The sequence below is a fragment of the Apteryx mantelli genome, chromosome 26 (genome assembly GCF_036417845.1).
Source record: "Apteryx mantelli isolate bAptMan1 chromosome 26, bAptMan1.hap1, whole genome shotgun sequence".
Lineage (NCBI taxonomy): Eukaryota > Metazoa > Chordata > Aves > Apterygiformes > Apterygidae > Apteryx > Apteryx mantelli.
The window spans coordinates 3647813-3668290 of record NC_090003.1 but is presented as its reverse complement, the minus strand read 5'-3'; the positions used below and the strand labels follow the sequence as shown (position 1 = coordinate 3668290).

General features: G+C 42.2%; 2 protein-coding genes across 3 annotated transcripts; both read right to left on the bottom strand.

The window, feature by feature from the left end:
• Positions 1 to 383: 383 nt before the first annotated feature.
• On the bottom strand, positions 384 to 12252 carry CCNL2 (cyclin L2). 2 transcript variants are annotated; one of them, XM_067311305.1, is made up of 11 exons: positions 11911 to 12252; positions 10548 to 10622; positions 10168 to 10277; positions 9768 to 9888; positions 8347 to 8411; positions 5354 to 5453; positions 5162 to 5266; positions 4802 to 4943; positions 3899 to 4016; positions 3720 to 3812; positions 384 to 2579 (listed from the first exon to the last, which is right to left on the bottom strand). In XM_067311305.1, the coding sequence occupies exons 1-11, from the start codon at positions 12223 to 12225 to the stop codon at positions 2225 to 2227; spliced, it is 1599 nt and encodes a 532-aa protein (XP_067167406.1). In that variant the 5' UTR covers positions 12226 to 12252; the 3' UTR covers positions 384 to 2224. The 2 variants fall into 2 exon arrangements, with proteins under 2 accessions (XP_067167406.1, XP_067167407.1); XM_067311306.1 differs by having other exon boundaries at positions 2366 to 2579; positions 3720 to 3829.
• Positions 12253 to 12897: 645 nt separating this feature from the next.
• MRPL20 (mitochondrial ribosomal protein L20) lies at positions 12898 to 17035 on the bottom strand. Its single transcript, XM_067310922.1, has 4 exons — positions 16839 to 17035; positions 15400 to 15510; positions 15011 to 15088; positions 12898 to 13379 (listed from the first exon to the last, which is right to left on the bottom strand). The coding sequence occupies exons 1-4, from the start codon at positions 16923 to 16925 to the stop codon at positions 13206 to 13208; spliced, it is 450 nt and encodes a 149-aa protein (XP_067167023.1). The 5' UTR covers positions 16926 to 17035; the 3' UTR covers positions 12898 to 13205.
• Positions 17036 to 20478: the final 3443 nt, after the last annotated feature.

Here is a 20478-nt window from a genome sequence, read left to right as displayed (position 1 = left end):
CCCTCTTTCAACAGTTTTACTTCAGTTTGTATTCAAAACATTTTGGATAGATCAAAATTTGTTTATAGTATGACTTTGTTATACTGCATTTTGTCTTGGCTACTTTAATACTAAGACTTCTACTCAATTCTTTAGTATATCCAGTATGAAATAATTAGTTTCCATTCTGTGTGCAAAGATCAAGTTAAGGCAGATGGTTTGCCGATTTGGGAACAGATTAAACAAGAGGCTAGTCCAGTTAAAACCAGTCAGCACAACTCCATGCAAGTATCTTTTCCCCTACCCTGACTTTCCTTGTATCAGCTGACTTTCCCAATTGCATCTCAGCTGAGAAAGAGACAACTAATCAGAAATATGATAAAGATGTACAAAATGACAACTGCTACTGAGAAATAAACAGGAAATAATTATTCACTCTTCTCCTCTGTATAGGAAATAACAGCACCCACCGAAACTATCCAATGCCAATACATTTAAAACAGGTAACCTAACTGTATTGTGTAAATTCCTGCTACATAAGTAATTTGTGCTATAGAACAGAATGCCAGAGGAAGCTGCAGAGGCCAAAAGCATCACTGGGTTCAAAAAAGAAATCAGTTAAATTTGCAAAGGACAGGTCCATCAGAAATGGCACACAGTAATTCAGAGGTAACTTCTAACTCAGGAAATTGTTAGACCAGAGGTTGCTAGAGGAAGGCTGACTGCAAACCCTCTCAGCTGCCTTGCCTCCTTATCTGGAAACTGGTTTGGACTTAAAAGGAAAAGTGTTAAAACAACTACTTTTGAGGCCACAAAAACATTTGTTTTCTTGTCACATCCTGGGTATTGAAGTTGAAGCAAAACGGATGGATGTTATCTGTCACCGTCATACTGAGGCACCTAAAAGCTTGACCACAGATAGCCTCTAATGAATCTTATTTTGCTGACAATGGACAGAGGAAGGTTAACTCAGCAGTTAGTGTTTTTAGCAAAATCTACTGATATAGCTTATAGGGCTTAAATAAAAGCACTCTATTTCACACTTTACATTGCACCAATTACTCCTCCAGCCAGGATGGACTCCAGCATCACATCTACTATACTTATATTCAGGACATACATTTTAAGCTAAAAATAAGTGTACTACAACCTGTTTGTCTCTTCTTTCAAGACCAGATTTCTTCTTTCCTTATGAGGCACAATGGTATATACAGCTCATAAGAAACTACTATCAAGTAAATTTAATATAAAAATCAAATACTTTAATGAAATTAGGGAGCATGAGAGCAACAGCTCAGATATACCATTAAAACTGATACTACTGGGCTGTGTTTTTTTTTTTTTTTAAACATGTGCTGTTCTTCAACAAGCAAGCAGATTGACAAACTACTACTTCAGAGTGTCAAAGATCCTGAGTAAAGAATTTCAAACCACATAGAATGTATATATAGGAAACGTCTGTTATGAGCTGGTGGCCTGCACACAGCATTGCACGGATAAAAAATATACTACTTTCAATACACGGAGCTAAATACTTTCACATTTATCAGAACTTTCTACACAAGTCTTTTTGATAGAATTCAAGTTTTGAATTTTCTGTATATATCTTTCACTTGTATTAAACAAATGCTTATTTACATTGTGGATAAAGTGTAAAGGCTAGTAAGGCTATATTCCCATACTATACTGTAACACTGCAAAATATATATACATATATATAACCTAATATAGGCATAATTCTAAAAAAGTCACCTTACATTTGTACAACATAGTTGAACCAGTATGAAAAGACAGCTTTGTTAGCACCAAGCCACTCCAATGGTTTTTATGAACTGTCTTGAGCCTTCTAGTTCCACAAGGAAAGACTGTTCAACACAGTACTTCAACTCCTGAGCAATGGAGTTCCCTGGAGTTCCTGCTTGCAGAACTGCAAATCCCAAGTAACACTCCACTGTGCTACAGTATGTAAATAACTAAAGAGCAGGCAACAGGAGCACCCACAGAGGCAAGCTCTGCAGTATTATTACATGACACTCCAGCAGACAGCAACTAGGACATTATCAGATTAAGTCTTTCACATCATCCTATCCTGTTTGTATATTTCCTTTGGATTAAAGTACAGAATTAGCAGCAGAATGGACATCAGCTAAAGTGGTTTATAAACCAGATTAACCCAATGCTGTAAAAATCAGATGGAGGAAAGAACTCCTCTGTTTGAATTCCAAAGGAAAGAACTTTGTCCTACTCATCGCCTATGCCTACTGTGGCCAGGGTGGTCTCTGTCATAGCGATGACTCGTTCGCTCATAGGAGCGTGAACGCTCATGCCTGTGATTTCTGTAGTAGTGACTTTTCTTCTTGTACTTCCCTGAATGGTCAGAACGCTCCCGGGACCGGCTCCTGGAACGTGACGAACTTCTGCTGCGGGATTTCCTCGGTTTGCGTGTTGAGTATTTGTAGTCTTTTGATTTCTTGTAACTTCTCATCTTGGAACCTTTGTAACTAGAACTGTGGTTGAACTGCCTTGGAGGAGAGTCACTGCGACTCCTAGAACGACTATGGGATTTGGAACCGCTTGAAGTAGAGTAACTTTCACTTTTCCTATAGCAAAAGAGGACAGAAGAGAATCTACATGATTTTCTTAATATGATGAAGCAGAACTGCTCTACATTACTATTAGTTCCTAAAGATCCTCATGATACATACACACACTTTGAATATGACAGAGATGCTCACCAACAGAGTTACATATGCAAGCACAGTTTCTTAGGTGTTGCTCAGTATTCCATGGAAACCAATCTTGTGTCCCAGACTTGATTACAACTGGTTTCTGTGGAAGTACTGGTTTTTAGAAACTATATCCTTTTTAAGCTTTGCAGTCTTATTTCAGGTTTTCCTCTTCCTTCACTATTTAGGAAACCCGCACAAACATCTAAGACTAACTCTACCAGATCCAAAAACAAGGCAAAAGGAAAAAACCCTACTTTTCATGCTTTAGTTATAGTAACACTATTACCAAAAGGTCTAAGTTTGTATGTAAGGTAATCCCTTAATGTCTCTTAGAATTCCCCTCTACAAGTATTATGGCTACATGGTGAATTTAGAAGTCAAAGGCAGTGCAGAAAGCAGATTTCAGAAAGATGTTCTCATTAAATTCAGATAATTACTAAAAAGTAATTATAAATTCACAAACTGAAGACTTTCAGTCAGCAGATTTTAAGTTTTGGTATTTTCCAAATACTTTTCAATAGCCGGCCTTTCTACAGCAAGTTTCTCTCAACCTTCCTGCCGTTAGCACTCACAGTATCTTCACCCAGTTTCCAAACAGAGGTTTTGCTTAGGTTGTAGCTGCAAAAGCCTAACTCAAAGTATGAAATAGAAACACAAAACAAAGACTGAATCCTGTTTCTTAGGCAATATGCCACCAATAAACAGGCTGCAGTTCAAATACAACCCGATATTATGCTTATATTTTTTCAGTGCATTTTGCACAGGTATGACACCATCAGACACACTGCAACTCCCTTGACATGTGAGCCAAGACAGCAGAACTCTTATTCTTGAATCAGCCTTATCATTTCCGGAGGTTTAACTAGCAGAACACACTGCTGTGTTATTTCAGCCTCTCTTGCTGAGAGAGGCTACCAAAGCTCATTCCCTGAAACTTAGCTTTGCACCAGTTTACTACAGTAATCTGGGAGGCTCTCTCACAGCATGCCCTTCTTTGACAACAGCACATACCTGTGCTTAGGGGATGCAGACCTAGATGGTGATCTTGAATAACTCTGATCTCTACTTCCACTTCGACTTCTACTTTCTCTTCCTTTCTGAATGCTGCAAGGGATAATAAACTGAATAATGTATTTTGCTTAAAACAGTAAGGAAAAAAAAATTAAGCATCTTCATTATGTAAACCTTACCCATTTACTGGGCTATTTGGGCTCATTCTTTTTACACCCTCAGTTTTTCTTTTAGCGTTCTTCATTGCCTGAACAGGTAGTGGTGAAGGTTTATTTCCTTTAATTTCTTTTGGAGACTCTAAAAGAGCAACAAGTCTGTTACCTTATTTTGCAAGGATGAGTAGTGACTGAATGATGATAAGGACTGGAAAAGGAAAAAACCCACACCCAAAACACATTTTCTTTGTGATAATCTTCACTGCATGCGCACACAACCAGCCACAAGAAGCAAGTCTGAAGAACTTCAAGGAAAGGCAAAAGTTAATTTGAAGCATTTCTGCCAAAATACATAAAACAAAGGAGTTAACTGCAAAAGAAACACACTGCTTATAAATCCACTTTAAGAAGGCAGAACACTAACTTTTTTCCTGCCAATTATTCAATATCTTTAAAGGTAATCTGAAGAGAAAGATGGCAAATATTATCTTATAGACAAGACATGCACTAGACTGTAAACTGTCAAACAAGCATTCAGGGAAATAAAAATACTATTCCTGCCAGAGTTTCCAATCACACATGCACCTTAGTATTTCTTTAGCATAACATGCTGATTGCAAGTATTTGTTCAGATCTATTGGCAAAACCACACAGAAGTCTCTATACTGTGCAAGTTTAAGTGGTAGCTTTAACTTCAGACTAACTTAACAGCTCTTTCTATCCATTTCAAGAAATTACAAAGTTACAATGCTATTGATAAACTTTGGCAACAGAACAGCTAGTACAAGCCAGCTTAAAAGAACAACAACAGAACACAGCCCTCCCCTCCCCCTCCAAACCCTTAAGGCATTGTATGTGCATCCCAAAAGTACATACATAATGCCTGCAAGACAAGGAGCATTCCAAGTCAGTCAATCTAGTACTTACCATTTTTTGGTACAGGGGAAAATCCTGATGTGTTATCCAAACTCGGGGTTCCCTCAGGTAGCAGACCTTTAGCTTGTGCTTTTGCCTCTTCAATTGCTAGTTTCTTTTTTTCTACTTTACTTTCCAGATCAGTTAAATCAACCTGCAAAGACATGAACATTGCTCCTAATGAAGTTTTGCAACCTGGACTTTCTACTGACTCACGGCAGGGGAAAAACCCTAGAGACTCAGACCCAGTGACTAATATGCTGCTCCACTACTCTACCACCTCTTACAGCTGGCTTCAAATGGGACAAGGATTTCCGACTCCCATTCTAAGAAGTAGTCTACAACAAAGGCTCATGATATGAGAAAGCAAACCTTTTTCCGAGTATAAAGTTGCAAAATTTTTAAACAGATTTCTTGAATCTCTTCTTCTGTTGCTCCGAAGAGCAGAAACCAGTGTGGACGATTAGGAAGTGGAATCTGAAAGGGAAAAAGATAACACACTCAGTTTTCTGCTTCTATGAAAAAGACCTAACAGACTTGAACTGAGCGGAACTGTATGCTCACCTCCAGTGTCCTAGCTGCAAGGTAAATACAGGCACAGGCAATGCTTTCTGGCTGGAATCTTACAAAGACATCTGTTCTCAGGCTATCATTCATGTAATTCCTGAAAGACAAAATATCAGCAAAACTGCAGGATGCTGCAAAGTTCTTCCTATTATTTTTACTTCTACAAAGACTATTTCTCTCTGCATTCAGTTACTAAGCTTCAACATTATACTCCTGTAAATCTAAAGAAAAGTTGAATAAAGCTCTACTAAAAAATCCCTTAAGGGGAGGGATGTGAGATAGGAATTAAGTTTGACTGACTGGCTGGCTGTTGAAAGTTCAGTTGTGAGAAGAGAACCAATTTTAACTTCACTTTTCCCCCTGAATCTCTACTGGCCTGCTCTCATGCAATAGAGATTTTTTCCCCCCCTCAAGACAACATACAATATAATCTGAAGTACTCAGTTATAGAATTTTAGGTTCACATATTTCTCTGCAATAGGACTGAACTCAGATGGTTTGTTGAAAGCTGCAGGTCCTGTGGTAGTTCTCCCATGAAAATGCAGTCCACTTCAGCATGTGCCAACTTCTACTGGGAGGTTTTTCAAGGTGTCCATTTTCCTTCAAAAAAGACTATTTTCCATCCAGAATAGAATCCATTTTGATGCAAAAAGCAGTCATAGAAGAAACTGGGGTGTTTGGGAGCATCAACTCAGAAGATTATTCAGTATTCAGGTAGATCTCTTCTTTGGCATATGAAATATGGTATCCAAATTGTCCCATTTCAATAAGGTTGCTTAAAATGAATATTCACAGAATGAGAAAACTGTAAGATATTGCATATATTCCAGTCAGTACACTTAAAAATTATTCTTCTAAAGTCTTAAACATAGCAAGTAAATGCCTCTGAATCTGTCAGCTGAAGCACTTAAAGAGATCTAGGTTTTGAGCACATATTTCAAAACAAAGTACCAGATAGGAAGAGAGCTAAAACCAGACCCCCACCCCCCAAGAGGCCTCTATATAATAAGCTTTCTAAAAGGAGTCAGTAATTGACTATGTGGGTGCCCAGTATACAAGGATTCACTCAGCCCCAAGACATCCAAACCAGAGACCACAGTCCACTTAAATCCAGTTTACATAGGAAAGAGAAAAGGAACTTGAAACCCATCAATATCAAACTCCCATCTGCCTCAGTTCTCTATTATGTTCCTGTTTATATAAAGAGCAACTGCTACCCCAGAAAAGCTGTGCCAAACAGTAGCTCATTTTTCTGGGAGAAAATAATGTTAAAATTACTTTTTTGCCATGCTACAAAAAGAGCACAAAGCTTTGGCAAATAAAATATAAGGAGAAAAATGGTACTCCAAATATCTGGAAGCCATATAGACCTTTTCTAACTTGTTAAGTTGACAAACACTGCCTACTTCCAAGCTTGCCCTCTGTATAATTTCCCTGTGGGCTCAGAATCCAGATGTATGAGGAAATGAATACTTGTCACAATATTTTAAGAAGGTAAGGCTGTAAAGACAAACATTTCAACAAAATTAAGAAAACAATTATACTGGATACCCACCAGTTCTCATGTACTGGAAGCAACAAACATCAGTACACAAATATGTAATTTTAACATTTGAATCATTTCTCATTTGCAGTATTTTCTCCCTCCTCCTTACCCATCTCTCCTTTCGTAACAAGTAGAAAACTGGTAACTAATAGTCCATAATTCATATCTGAATACTCCACACAATGGTATTGGGGAATCTGATAGCAGGAAGTTTCCTTAAGCCCCCAGTCAATGTTCCATTCGATTCCAAGCTTCACATCCATTCAATTACTTAGAAATTTACAAACAGAAACTAGATTTCAGTTTTTGTTGTATTAATTCATTTCTGTAAGATTTAAGCCCCACCTTCGTTTGTTTTATCCTCTAAGACAACACCATTTTAAGTTATAGGAATTTAACATTAAAAATCTTTCAGAGTTTCAACAACCAAGTTATAAAGTATACAATTGTCAAAAGGCACAACAAAAATAACAGACAGTAAGAGGTCAAAAAGTATAAAAGCACAAGATGCAGTTGGCCAGTTACTATACTATCATGTATATACCACCTGTCTAGAGTCAGCGTTCTCTTTGTAGAGCCTGCTTTGGTTTGACTGAAGACGGCAGCTATCCCTGCACCATAGCGCTTGGGCAGCAGAGGAGAAGTCTTAGTCACTTACCCTCAGAGGCTACCCTTTGATTAAAAGAGTACAGAAAAGAAAAGTCAAAACTGGTTCTCTACACAGAGATCACAGTACCAGACAGTTCAGTCAGCAGAAATATGATCTTTGGATTCACTACTTAAGATTTTTTTAAACAATACCATTGTTTAAAACATTATCAATTTGTTAAAGTCAAGACCTGGAATTTTATGTTAGCTGCCCATCCCCAAGAGAATCTTTACTGTAATGAGAGCAACAAGGTAAAGGACATTTCTTGGCAAACATGAAAACACTGAGTTTATCCAGTCTTAGAAGCTGATATCTTGCATTATCCATACAGTTAAAAAGAATTTCTGTGCTGCGAGTTCTTGATACACTTGTTATAATAAACAGCTCAAGCATTGGGAAAGGCCTTTCCCCAACACTGGTAACAGACTTCAACTGCACATATAATCCATGCAAAGAACAAAACAACAACAACAAAAAAAGAAAGACACACAAGAAAAAAGTAATCCTTCAAACCCACTCAACATTTTTCTTTCAGCTGGAAGGTGGAAGCAGGGGAGAGGTAAGCAAGAAGCCAAGGTGGAGCGCTACATTACCATTACAAGTACCTCAAACTTAAGAGGCCGATCAACATTTGGGTAGTAGTTTGGGGCACTCCAAGAAACAGTGGAGCTGTCTGGTTCGGCCCACAATCATTTCTGAGCAATGTTGCCCAGAGTGCCTTAAGTGACATATTTCTGCTACTGCCCCTGCTGGTCTCTTAACACACACACACACACACACACACCATCAACTTACCATGAAGTCTGGACCAGGTGTTGGTTACGTTCACATTCTAATACCTGAAGATACATAACGATTATCTGGAAGATATGGGTTATTGAGTTATTACCAAGAATCTTGAGAGCCACCTCTTTAATTCAGAGGGACATCCACGAGGCATCTGCTATTCTCTTTTAAGTTTTAAAACACTCCAATAAGAGTGCTTGCAAGACAACCAGTGTTTACTCACACAGCTTCTGCCTTCCAGTGCAAAAGCCTGCATGAGTTGACACGCAACCAAATTTGACCTTCCCAGCTTGCCAACTTCTGAGCTTGGTCATCATGCTATGCATCTAGAGGTCTTGCTTTCCAACTGTTTTCAAGCTAGGTATGTTCTCCTACACAATTAATCACTCCTTTTTAGCTGCAACTTGGAAGAAAATACAGCTAGCTGCAATAAGTGGCAATGGAAGCGTAACAGTATTTGCAGAGAACAGACCTAGCATGTGATATGTGTCTTTTTTTATTCAGTCTTAGGTATTTCAGTTTTGGGAAAAAAAAAAGACATACACCCCCCCCAACCCCAGCAGGATGCAGATAAACTACTTTAAATATAAAAAATTAATAACAATTAACAAACAAGTACAACTGTCCTCTGAGGCACTGATAACATGAGCATATACTAAAAATCAAGTAGGCTCTGAAGGAAGAACTTAAGACAACAGTAACTGTTAGAAAAAGTAAGAGCAAGATCCCAAGTTCTGAAGATACAGAAGATTCTTTCACCATCCTTCTTATCAGCTATTTAAGGCCTAATGTTAACACTGGTGGTACTAGAAAATACCACCTTAAATGTTTGCAATAATTACACCTTTAAAGTATCAATCTACTCTGATGCTTGGTATTTTAAAATTGAGAATAACTGTCTCTTTTTGGGTCAACCGCTTCACACCTGAGTGAACTTTCAGAACATAAGAAACACTGCTTACTACATCACATGGGTTTAAATATCCACAGCATACCTCTACAAAAAGTATTCATGACAGACACTATTTCTCTGATAACGACAAAAATATTGCAACCTGAAGCACTAAATCCCTTTCTGCCTAGGAGTCCATGTTTAGCTGAATGCTGTGGTGTAAGAAGTTTTCTAACATCAAAGCTACCTGCTTAAATAAAATTTATTCTAAAGCAAACAATTAGAGTGCATTTGACTTCAAGGAATACTTAACATCTGCATCCACCTCCAGTCGTCATTCAGCAGCGATACAAGACCGACTAGTAAGAATCTCTTAAATGAGAAAGAAGACATCAACATTGTAAGAAGCTAGCTTTACTAAATTAGTGTTATCAGGTGCAAATCACACATCTTCTACGCATTTAAGCAGTCTACTCAAACCATCCAGAGCATATGAAACTTACAGTGATTACTTTAAGTTAGTTCATATAGTACAAACCTTATGAGGATGCTTTACATGAACACAAAATCCCAACTCCTTTAAGACTCTTCTTTCTGCCTTAATAATTTGGTTCTTCAAGTTTACATACTCTTGATCCAATATTAGAGGCACAGGTTTTCTGCAAGACAATTTCAAATACCATCAAACAAGATACTCTTAACACTGTGGGGGACTCGTATGCAGCTTAAATTGCGTCAGTGTAAAAATGAAGACTTTACCACTATTTATAAATACAGGAAACGTTTACTCAATAAAGGTTGGTCAACATGCTTTTCTCCCTAATGAGATCTTTTCAAGTGGTTCCCCGATTTATATGGGAGGGAACAATAGTAATTGTGCTCATGAAGTTTAATTATTAAAATACATCAAAAAGTAATACTTCAGAGTCTAAGCTTACTTTTTTTCCCTTAGATGTCGAAGGCGATGGAACACATTAATAACATCCCTTATACGTCTTGGTGCTTCTTCGATTTTGGATGCCAGATGAACACAGGCCATTGACACATGCTGAAATATAAGTATTGCAACATACTGATGTTTTGCTCAAATCTGGAGCTGATTGCCTCCAACAGCTTAAGGAGGGATAACAAGAGAAAATTGTGGTAAAACCAGGAAATACTCAAAACTTGGCAAAATCAGTACTTGCTTATATGTAGCTGTGTAAGATTACATTGATCAATAACTCAAATCTACAGCTTGGTTACCAAATGCTCTGATCACACCTAGTTCAAAGATTTAATCATATTTGCAGCCATATACATCTTTAAAATTCCTTACCTCCATGGAATGCTTCACAAAAGACTTGGTATAAAAAAAACGTTGAAACAGCACCTGTCCTGTAGCCATAGCCACCTGAAAATAAAGAAACCACAACAGGTATTAAAAACAAAACAAACACCCTCCTAGTTCGAAAGAGCAGTTACCTAGAATGACTTCAACAGATTTAAGAGCCAGAAAACTAATTGAAAAACCTGTATTGAATACTCCGCAATACCCAGACACAAGCAGTCACAATATTTCAGATTATATTTGTAACAGCAATGCATGCTTTCACTCCAAAAAGCCCATACCATTTTATATTAGACAGAGTTGACTGGCTGCTCTCAAGTTTATTTGCAATGATTCCCTAGCAAAATACTTTATGGGGACTGGACTAATAATTATGAAAACCGAAAGCATGTATAAATATTCCCCATATTGTGCCCCAGAAATGGTACCATACTAAACTATTTTTAGGTTTGGCAGTAAGTTCAGTGGTGTCTAAAGAAAACCGGCATCACTATCTCAATAACTAAAGTCATTTGAAATACTACCACCAACACCCCAAACCCTGTTTTATGGGTTAACACACATATTTTTAAACTAAATTTATTTTAAACGAAATACAGAAATATACTCAAAACCAAAAAAAAACAAATTTAGCGATACTGAAAGTTCTGACAAGGTGCCCTCCCCCCAAACTTTCTTTTTTTCTTCTTCATTTAACTATACTGTGATTTTCATTTCCTCACAACAAGATTTGATCCCCCGAGTCTCGGTAGCCAAGAGACATATGCAAAGTTTTACGCTCCAGACATCATCGAAATTGACTGTAATTGAAACTCATCTGGAAACGAAAGCTTCCTGAGACCACTACAATTAAAAAGCTCTCATCAACCCTCCTTTCCGCAAAACCTGTACTTAACAAAGAACGCCAGGAGCCCCCGCCCCGCGCGCACCGCCCCGGCCGGCCTGGGGACGCGGCGGGGGAGGCGCAGGAAGGCGGTTACATCACCCGCTTCCTGCCCCGGCCGGCCGAGTGGGGGAAAGCCGCGGGCCCCCGCAGGGAGGCCCCGCTGCGTTTCCACCCCTAATACCAGCCCAAACGGGCAGCTTTCCGGCCCTGCCCGCTTCTGTAACTGCAGATCAGACCTAACGACAGTGGGTCGGTCCCCCCCGCCTCGGCAGCCGCGCCGGTGTGAGCGGGCCGAGGCCAGGCGAACAAAGCCTTTCCCCTCCCCCACCAGGAAGCAAAGACGCCCGACTCCATTACCCCCGCAACGGGGTTCGCCGTCCGTCCTGGGGCCGGGCCAGCCGCCCACGCCCGCGTGAGGCCTTCCCCCCCGAGCCGTCGCCCGGGCCGGGCCGGGCCCAGGCCTACCTGCGGCAGACGCAGTAGGATGCCAGCCGCCTGGATGAGCTCGCAGCCGGTGACACGCAGCTCAGTCTCGGTGTCGGGGTCAAGGCCGCTGCTCATGGATGGAGTGAATCGCAGCGTGTGCTCGGGCAGCAGGCAGTTCTCCAGCGTAATCAGCACCCCCGAGTACAGACGGTCCCCGATCAGCACCGCACCAGGACCCGGCACCGACGCGCCGCTTCCCGCCGGCGTGGCTCCCAAAGCCGTGGCCCCACCGGCCTGAGGCCCCACCGGCCCACCACACCCCACCGCCGCCGCGCTGCCTGGCCCCGCCGCCATTTTGTGGTGGTGGTGGTGGTGGTGGTGGTGGTGGAGCTGACGCTAACACCGCCTCGCCTGACTCCGCTCTCCCTCCCTACCGGCCAGCGCCCGTCCCTCACCACCTTTCCCACCCCTTTCCACCTCCGCTCGCCTCCTATTGGTGGGGCGCGGCGAAGCCCCGCTCGCCGATTGGCTCGGCCGTCACTACGTCTGACGCTTGTCCCAGGCCGAATGGAGCGCCGTGACGCACTAGTTGGGAATTTGAACAGAGTAGAGCGGGCGGAACTTCCGGCGCGGGCAGCGCATCCCAACCCCCACGAGACGCCCGGCCGACGCCGCCATGCCTGGTCGCCGCCGGCCTCCACCCGTATCCGCAGTGCTGCGGGGGCGGGGGACTGCCTCCTCCTGTTGCACCCCTCGGCCTCACAGGGAGGCACGTGTCCTTGGCACGCAGGAGCTGGCACTGAGCTCACTGCCAGACCCCGCAGAGGGTCAGCAGGGCTGCAGGCTGAGCCGAAGCCTTGCAGGGGCTTTCCTCCCGGTTGTCCCCACTGCAGACCAAAGCCTGAGTCACAGCAGCACCAAAGCAGGGGCGCTGCTCACATCTGTGCTGTGAACACCAAGATCCACCCAAGCAGTTTGCTTTTCTAGTGCAATGCTAGAAGTCACTACTCAGACTGTTTTTCCCAATAGTTTTTAAAAGAAATCTTTATTAAGTCCTTAACAAAAGGTATATGCATACTATGTATCTTGTTAACATATAACTTTTACAGGCTTGACTTACCACTAACTTTGGATGGCAATTTTTAACCCGATGCGTTTCAGTCAGAACAACACGGGAAAAAAAAAGTCATCAACTCACAAACTTCATGTCTAGACTTGCCCCCCTTTTCTTCCTTGCTAGAAGCATCTTCAGAGGATTTTGCTCCACAGCTATGAATTTAACTGCAGCACCTGAAGTTCCTGTTTATAAGGCATATCCACAGATTATTTCAATATCAATAGTGGTGTACAATACGTGAAAATATCCCCTCTGGTTCTTTTCCATCTCCAAGGGCAGCAAGGAAGCCTTCTTGTCTCCTCCTCTGGGCTAAAGCAGCTAGGGACTTGAATGTCTTTGGCTCATAAATAGCTAAATCAGCAATCATTTTCCTATTCAGCTCCACCTGAGACTAAATGCAAGAAGAATTGTTAGTTGAGTACTGTAATCTTTAGGGACATCGCTGCAATTCCTGACAATTACCTCACATTTTAAAACATGTTATGTTTTTTCTATGTTACAATTTTGAAACAGTCAGAAAACTGTGAGACACAACAACCCAGACATAGATGTCTCATTAAGCTATTATGTTAAAGTTCTAGGAGTAAAAACAAAGAACAGAAAAAAAATCCATTCTGTCATGGAAAACTATGTGTTACCAGTTAGCCATTAACATTTGTTTTGGTTCTTAGTTATACTCAAGCTTACTGATAGTGTGAGGAGCTGCTTGGGGTCTTAAAATGCATCTTGGAGTAGAAAAATACAGGATCAAATGCTCTAAACAGTATTTAGAACAGTAAGACAATATTCTAAGATGGAGTTATTATATAAACCAGTTTGTTCCTTTGGAATTTTTAACAGAGAACCTTACAGAAAAATACAGTTCTGAGACAAGAGACAAAGGGACAGGCATCTCAGGAAAAAAAACAAAAAAAACCAAAACTTACTCACAATTAGCTTTTAAACAGTACTTGATTCTCTTGGTTACAGAATGACAACAATAACCAGGATAACCAGTGTATTAACTTCAGAAACTGTATTACTTTACTGTAAACAAGTTAGAAAGCCTATGAAGAGTTATCTAGTTATTCAATAGACCTATAGTTAAAATATGTTTAGAAATACTCTATAAATTTCTATGTTGCTCCACTTTAAGAAGCAGAAACACTACCTTTTTATTATGATCATGGTCAAGAATAACATTTTTAGTTTTACAATTCCAGTATCAACAAATTAAAATCAATTCCCCAGCATGTTTAAGGAACAAGGGACAATGGCACCAACTATCTGCATTGTCCATGCTCAATGAAACACAAAACTAGTAGTGAAAAAGACTGGAGACTTCTTATGCATGCTTTAGCTAATCCAAATTTTATATTTTTACATTTCTTCAAGTAAAAGAAAGGCAGCTGTTATTTAATACCTGCGGTAGCAACAGATGCAAAATCATTTTACAAGAAATTACTTAAATTGACTGAATCCCTTTATGGAATAAATAAAAATAGTCTCAAAATAAGCAGTAAAAGTTTGTGGGAAGAGAGGAGGAAGGTGTGAAGCAACAATGTTCACCCGGATAAAGGGGGTTATGCATATTAGGAAGAGAAACGGGTTTAGAGCACACTTCAGTTCCTGGAGTGAGTGAAACTCCTTTCATAAGCGGTATCATACTAAATATCACTAGAACTGGAAAGCAGGACAGTGCTGGCAGCAGCTCTGTCTGACAGAGGGAGCTTTTCAGCCCTTCCACTACCCTCTACACCAGTGCTTGGCTCAATGAGCAGCTCTTTGCCTGCTCAAGCTCCAATTTGGAAGTCCCTGCCATTATTCTTCAAAGACTGGCATGTGGGGGCTGCAGGTTCAATTCCTTCCAGTTCTGTCCTAAGGCTGTAACCTGCAACCCTTTGATATATTTTGTCAGACTACACCTGCTTGAAGGTTTTCAGGGTTTTAAGAAATCCATTTGCCCGACACTTCAGAAGACCAGTATCAGACATTTTGTCCAACTTGTTTCAAAGCAACCTGTTCTTCAAGCATCATGCTTACCTTAAGCAGATTGCTTATAAAAGCTGGGTATTTCAAACCATGTTCAAGAGAAGCTGCTTCAATCCTAGTGATCCAGAGCTAAAGGTATAAAAAGTATTATTTTGGATGATGAAATATTTTAAAAAAAAGCTTTAGTCATGTTGATTTGCTCACACTTATTAAATAAAACATTCAAATCTACAGTCGTCTCAGTACAACATACACCTCTACAAACTTCAGAATGTGAGCTTTTTCACACCACAGAGGGACTATGCTTGCCTCTAAATTCATAGCACTATTTTCCACCAGCTGTTTTTAAAACATTTTGAGAGACTGCCCCCCATTTGCTGGGGAAAATGGCTGTTTAGAGTTCTGCTCTTTTCCCATTGTATTGTTTATTTGCTCTTTACCGCTCTCAGGAATCTCTTCTTTTCTCTTCTGGCCTTGGTAGACTTCACAAAAGCTCTCCGAACGCTTCGTACAGCCAGCTTATAGCAGCGGTTCTTCCTTCCACGAAAATGCTGGAACAAAACCAAGATGTTCTGGTTCAGTTATCTTTAAGGCTGTTAATCCCTTCAATAATATTGATATATGCTCCTTTGCATTTCTATGCAGCCTTTCATAAGAAGAATCACAAAATATTTCGAAACCATCAGCTAAGCCTTCAGTTGGCATATAATGCAAATATTTTTTCCTCATTTTACAACATGAGAAACCTGGAGCTGAAAAGTTGAAGCAGGTTGAGAAATTTCAGTACAAGCAGGAGGGAGCCAAAGGCAGACTTCATTTTAGGCTGTGGTTCCAGGGGGAAGGACAGCAGCAAAATCATCTTCAGTGCTTGCTACCAACCCCTGAACTCAGGCGTTTATCCTCATTCCTGAACTACCCTCTCAATTTTGCCAGTACAACTACAGGGATGGTACAGCAGCCTCTACTATGTCTAAAACACTACCGTTGCTCAAATGGAAAGCATCAGTAAAAAGGTTTACCGGAGCTACCTTTGAACTCCATCTAACAGGAAATAGAAAGCAGCAACCAGTACTGCACGGTAGGAAAATAGCTGACCAGTACTGCTACTGTGGGCAGCTTAGGGACTGCAAGACTGAGATACTGTTGAATTCAATAATTTCCTTCTCCATACTGCAGCATGGGGTATTACCTCCCAGAATGCTGACAGTCTGCCCTTGAAAAAGGTTCCTCACAAGCCTAGGTACAACAGTCTGAAATTCAGTTGAAGTCATATTGCGAGGAAATGTCTTTCATCTTTTAAAATGAAGTTGAAAAGCAAATATAAATTTTTTTTCGGTATTACTCTGTCCAATTAAAAAAAGGCAAACAAAATTGCCAGTTTATGGCATGCCATATTGATAGGTTGCTCTTCCTGTAATGCTTGTATTTCTTCCGGCACTAGGTTCAGTTACATTTATTTGTACCAATTTACATGCATACACATGCTGTGTCACAGCAAGCATGTCCGACGCATTTTTTGGCCTCAGCTTTAGCCAAATACAGACATATATGCATATACGTAAAACGCTGAATTTACACCAGTTGAGTTCACGGATCCTTGACCTTTCTAGGCGCAAACACCACAATACTGCTTGCACCCTAACATCCCTCTGCTCAGGCAGGACTTCGGGACACCTGCACAAAACGACAGGTCCCCCCACGCTCGGGAGCACACTCACTCCCCAGCCACCGGGGGGACAAGCCGAGGGACGCGCTGCCACTGCCACCCGCGCTGCGGGGCAGCCGCAGGAGCGACCCGCCGCCGGCCCGGCAGACGCGGGGGGCGGCCGCGGGGCCCGGGTGCGCGCAGGGCGGCGAGCGGGGCCGCGGGGACACTCACCCGCGCATACTTGAGCACCTCCTGCACCCTCCAGAAGCGGTCGGTGAGGCGGTTGCGGAGCCAGCGCGGCGCGCTCAGCAGCACCATCTCCGCCGCCGGCACGTGGGAGCGCGGCGCCGCCCGGCCTTCCGGGGCGGGGACGCGCGGGGCAGGGGCGCCGCGTCCCGGCCCCGGCTCCGGCCCCGGCCCCAGCCCCGATCCGACGGCGGGGCTCCCGCGCAGGCACCGCGTCCCGCCGGCGCTGGGCGCTGGTGCGGGCGGCCGCGGCCGCGGGCCCTTCCGTTCGCTCCCGGCGGCTTCCTCTGCCGCGGCTGCGGCCGCCGGCTCGCCACAAGCGCCGGTGATGGACGGCGGAGGCGCGCGCCTGGCGCGGCGGGGGCTGCCGGCGGGGTCGCTCCCGCTCTCAGGGACGGGCCGCCGCGGGCCCCGCGCCGCCTCGGAGCAGGCCGCGGGCGCGGCGCCGCTGTGACGGCGTGTTGGGTACGGGGGAGGTGCCGCGGGCGGGCTACGCCGTCTTTTGCTGTGAACAGTTAGTGGTGAATTTTAGGGTTTCTACCAACACGAGCAGCAGCTGGTTCATCTTAGCATTCCCCTCTCATAAGGAAGATAATAAAGCAGACTGTGACTTTGCAGGATGCTTCTGTTTCATACAAGTTAAAAAGTTAAAATGATACAGTTTAAGCCAAAGTGAATTTACATTACTAAATATAACCACTTAAATTATCATCCCTCCCCTCATCCCAGCCATGTTTGTTTAATTTTTCATTCGTACTTTTAACGAGCGCTGTTCTTTCCAGCCCATATTTAACATAGGCATTAGCCTTCGTGGCAAGCTGGAGCATTATCATGACACTCTTTTCCCTCTGTGCTGCAACATGCAACGCTGTGGTTTTTCTGTTCCTGCCAAGGTCTGGTGAAAGGCCCTGACAAATCAGCATGTTCACACTATGCAGCTGGCCATTCACTGCTGTCCAGTGCAGCACTGTCCAAAATGGGCCAGATCTGTACCTCCTTGAAGGAGCAGCTGCACCAATGAAAGTGTTGGCTGCTGTGCAGTGTAATGAGGCAGGCCCCTGTTAGTCCTTGCCATTGCCAAAGCTCCCTGAGCAAGAAGGAACTGACCTACTTGGAGATGTCCATTCTGCGTAGCTCGGTGAAAGGTTTTGTAGCACAGTCTGTCTGTGCCATTCAACCAGTTCTCAATCCACCTCGCTGTCCACTCATCTAATCCACACTTCCTGAGCTTACCTATGAGGATGTTATGTGGGACAGTGTCAAAAGCCTTGCTGAAGTCAAGGTAGACAACATCCACTGCTCTCCCCTCATCTACCCAGCCAGCCATTCCATCATAGAAGGCTATCAGATTGGTTAAGCGTGATTTCCATCATGTGTAAAGGACACTCTGGAAGTTAGATAGTAGAAGTATTATAGGAAGAGCTTGCATCATAGATTCCAGAGCACCACTATTTGTCAGCTTCTTGCTGGTTTCTGAGAGAAGTCTTGGTGGTTCTTTTTTCACAATGTAGTTTCCCCACAGCTATAATGGCTACTAGTTAGATTGTTCTTTGAGCAGTATAAGCAGAGATGTTAAGTGTTGCATGGGAAAGGTATGGCAAAAGTATCACCATTTCTGTTGAAAGCAGCTCCACGTCAGCAGTGAGGTCATTTGTCTGCATGGTGACTAGAGGAACCTCTGTTTGCTGCTGCTCTTATTGCGTCTACTGTGGATCACTGATTGAAATGGAGATCTCGCAGTTCTGGTTGTGCAACCTCCAAAAATAAACTGCTGGTATTTCTGAAAAGTATTCAGTATTCTGAGATCTGGGGCCCTTCTATTACACACCATTCTCTTTCGACCACAGTTATGGACTTGGAGTTTCAAACAGCAGACTATTCGCTCTCCTTCATTGATAAGCTCTCATATGTATGGCCACTGTGCTGTACATTGCTACTGTGCCAGCTTCAAGGTGAACAGTTCATAATTGCCTGTTTTAAGCATATGGAGGGATGTAGCATTTTGAAAGCTTATAGCCAAGTCATCAGTTAGTACCATGAAACTGTGAATACTAAATTATGGGAACAGTAGTCAAATGTGCTGTTGAAGTATTACATCTATATAGCTGGCTCAACTGAGCTATACAAAGTAGCATTTTGAGAGCATCCATCATGATCAAACTGCAATTAAAGCAAAGTCAGAGTAAGAACCCTTTATTCTTCAGTAAGGCTTACTAGCTGCTTTTGTAGGTAGTTCCTCCACACGCAACACCAAGAAATCCAGTCTATCTCTTCAAGTTTTACAACAGCTCCAAAAGCAAGAGTAAACAAACATCAAAGAGAGACTTTTCATATGGAAAAACATAGAACTAAAGCTCGCTCTTTTCCCTAACAAATAACCATTGAAAGAGTTAAAACATGCTTTCCTCACCAGTCATATTTGTTTGTCGAATTACTTTGTTGTTGTTGAGTGGAGGGTGATTTAGAGTGCTGGGTGTCAGGGACTGATTGTTTTTGCAAGGTTGCTTTTCACGTGGCAGATTTTGTCTGTTGGTTGTTGTTGTTTCTATGTTTCTTGGCACCATTTAAAAAGAAAACTTACACAAAATAACCAAGGCTTTGGAGTAGAAAAGACTTTAACATGTAACATGTCACGCAGACTTACTTACAGGTAAAATAAAAAAAGTGTGTTAATGAAAAATGCCATTTGGTTGGGCTTGATTGTTCCTAGTAATGTCCAGAGACTTTAGAAGTGAGGCATACAGGCTCTGAGAACATTGTGCTCTTTGCTTTCTGCCTTGTAGCAACATGCCAAGTGCTTATTACTGAGTGACTGAATGGATTATGGTCACTGCTAATGTTTTCTGGTGGTTAATAGCATAATGCCTTTCCCTCTGTTCATCAGACTTCTGTCAGAAATGCTGCCAGCATTCCATTCTACAGGAACAATCTCTGGGTCTGCTGCCTTCGGTCATTTCTTCTTTCTTCTATTGTTGGCTAAGCTCTTCTCCGGTCAAAGATAATCATAGATGCAGTCCATCAGTGACCTGTACATCAGCTGCTGAGAGCTATTGAAAGTAAATGCACCTGGAACAGAGCAAATGACACTAGACAAGCTGTAGTCACAAAAAAGTCATTATGATATTCTTATGAAACTGCCCACATCTTGATAAGCATTGACCCGTCTCTGCAGCCTGAGACGCTGTGACATGATAACGTACCATTAATATGCAGAGGCTCAGCCTGTGATCCTTGAGACGTGGCCAGGTAGTCAAGTTTGCTCAGTGAAACGCCTTCCCAAAGTAGTAATGCATGCTTCCTCAGAGACATGAGGAGGGAAAAGCTTTTCCATTTTGTATTGCTATTTATCCTGCAGGACACGTGGAGCTGTTTATAAAGTTATGTGAACACTGGGCCTGATTTGCAGTTACTGATGAATATCTACCTCTGCACTGTTGGGCTATACTGCTAGCAGTGCTCAAGCTAGCTATGCTAAAGTGATGTAGAAAGTTTTTGTGTTGTTTCCAGCACCTGGAAGAATTCAGTACTGGGTAACATCTCTTAGTGTCCTCCTGTCCGAAAGAGATTGTGAGAAATAAAATAAAAGTTACGAACTGTAACAAACCACAAGATGGTGCCATACTGC

Bases quoted from the DNA above. Each gene is read 5' to 3' on its own strand.
- MRPL20 (XM_067310922.1), bottom strand. From the start codon at position 16,925: ATGGTGCTGCTGAGCGCGCCGCGCTGGCTCCGCAACCGCCTCACCGAC. The intron at 15,089-15,399 runs GTAAAGAGCAAA...TTATACCTTTAG, and splicing joins AGAAGAGATTCCTGAGAGCG to CTCTGGATCACTAGGATTGA. The intron at 13,380-15,010 runs GTAAGCATGATG...TCTTGCATTTAG, and splicing joins TTATAAGCAATCTGCTTAAG to TCTCAGGTGGAGCTGAATAG.
- CCNL2 (XM_067311305.1), bottom strand. From the start codon at position 12,225: ATGGCGGCGGGGCCAGGCAGCGCGGCGGCGGTGGGGTGTGGTGGGCCG. The intron at 10,278-10,547 runs GTAAGGAATTTT...CTTATATTTCAG, and splicing joins TTGTGAAGCATTCCATGGAG to CATGTGTCAATGGCCTGTGT. The intron at 5,267-5,353 runs GTGAGCATACAG...TTTCCCTTTCAG, and splicing joins TTGCAGCTAGGACACTGGAG to ATTCCACTTCCTAATCGTCC.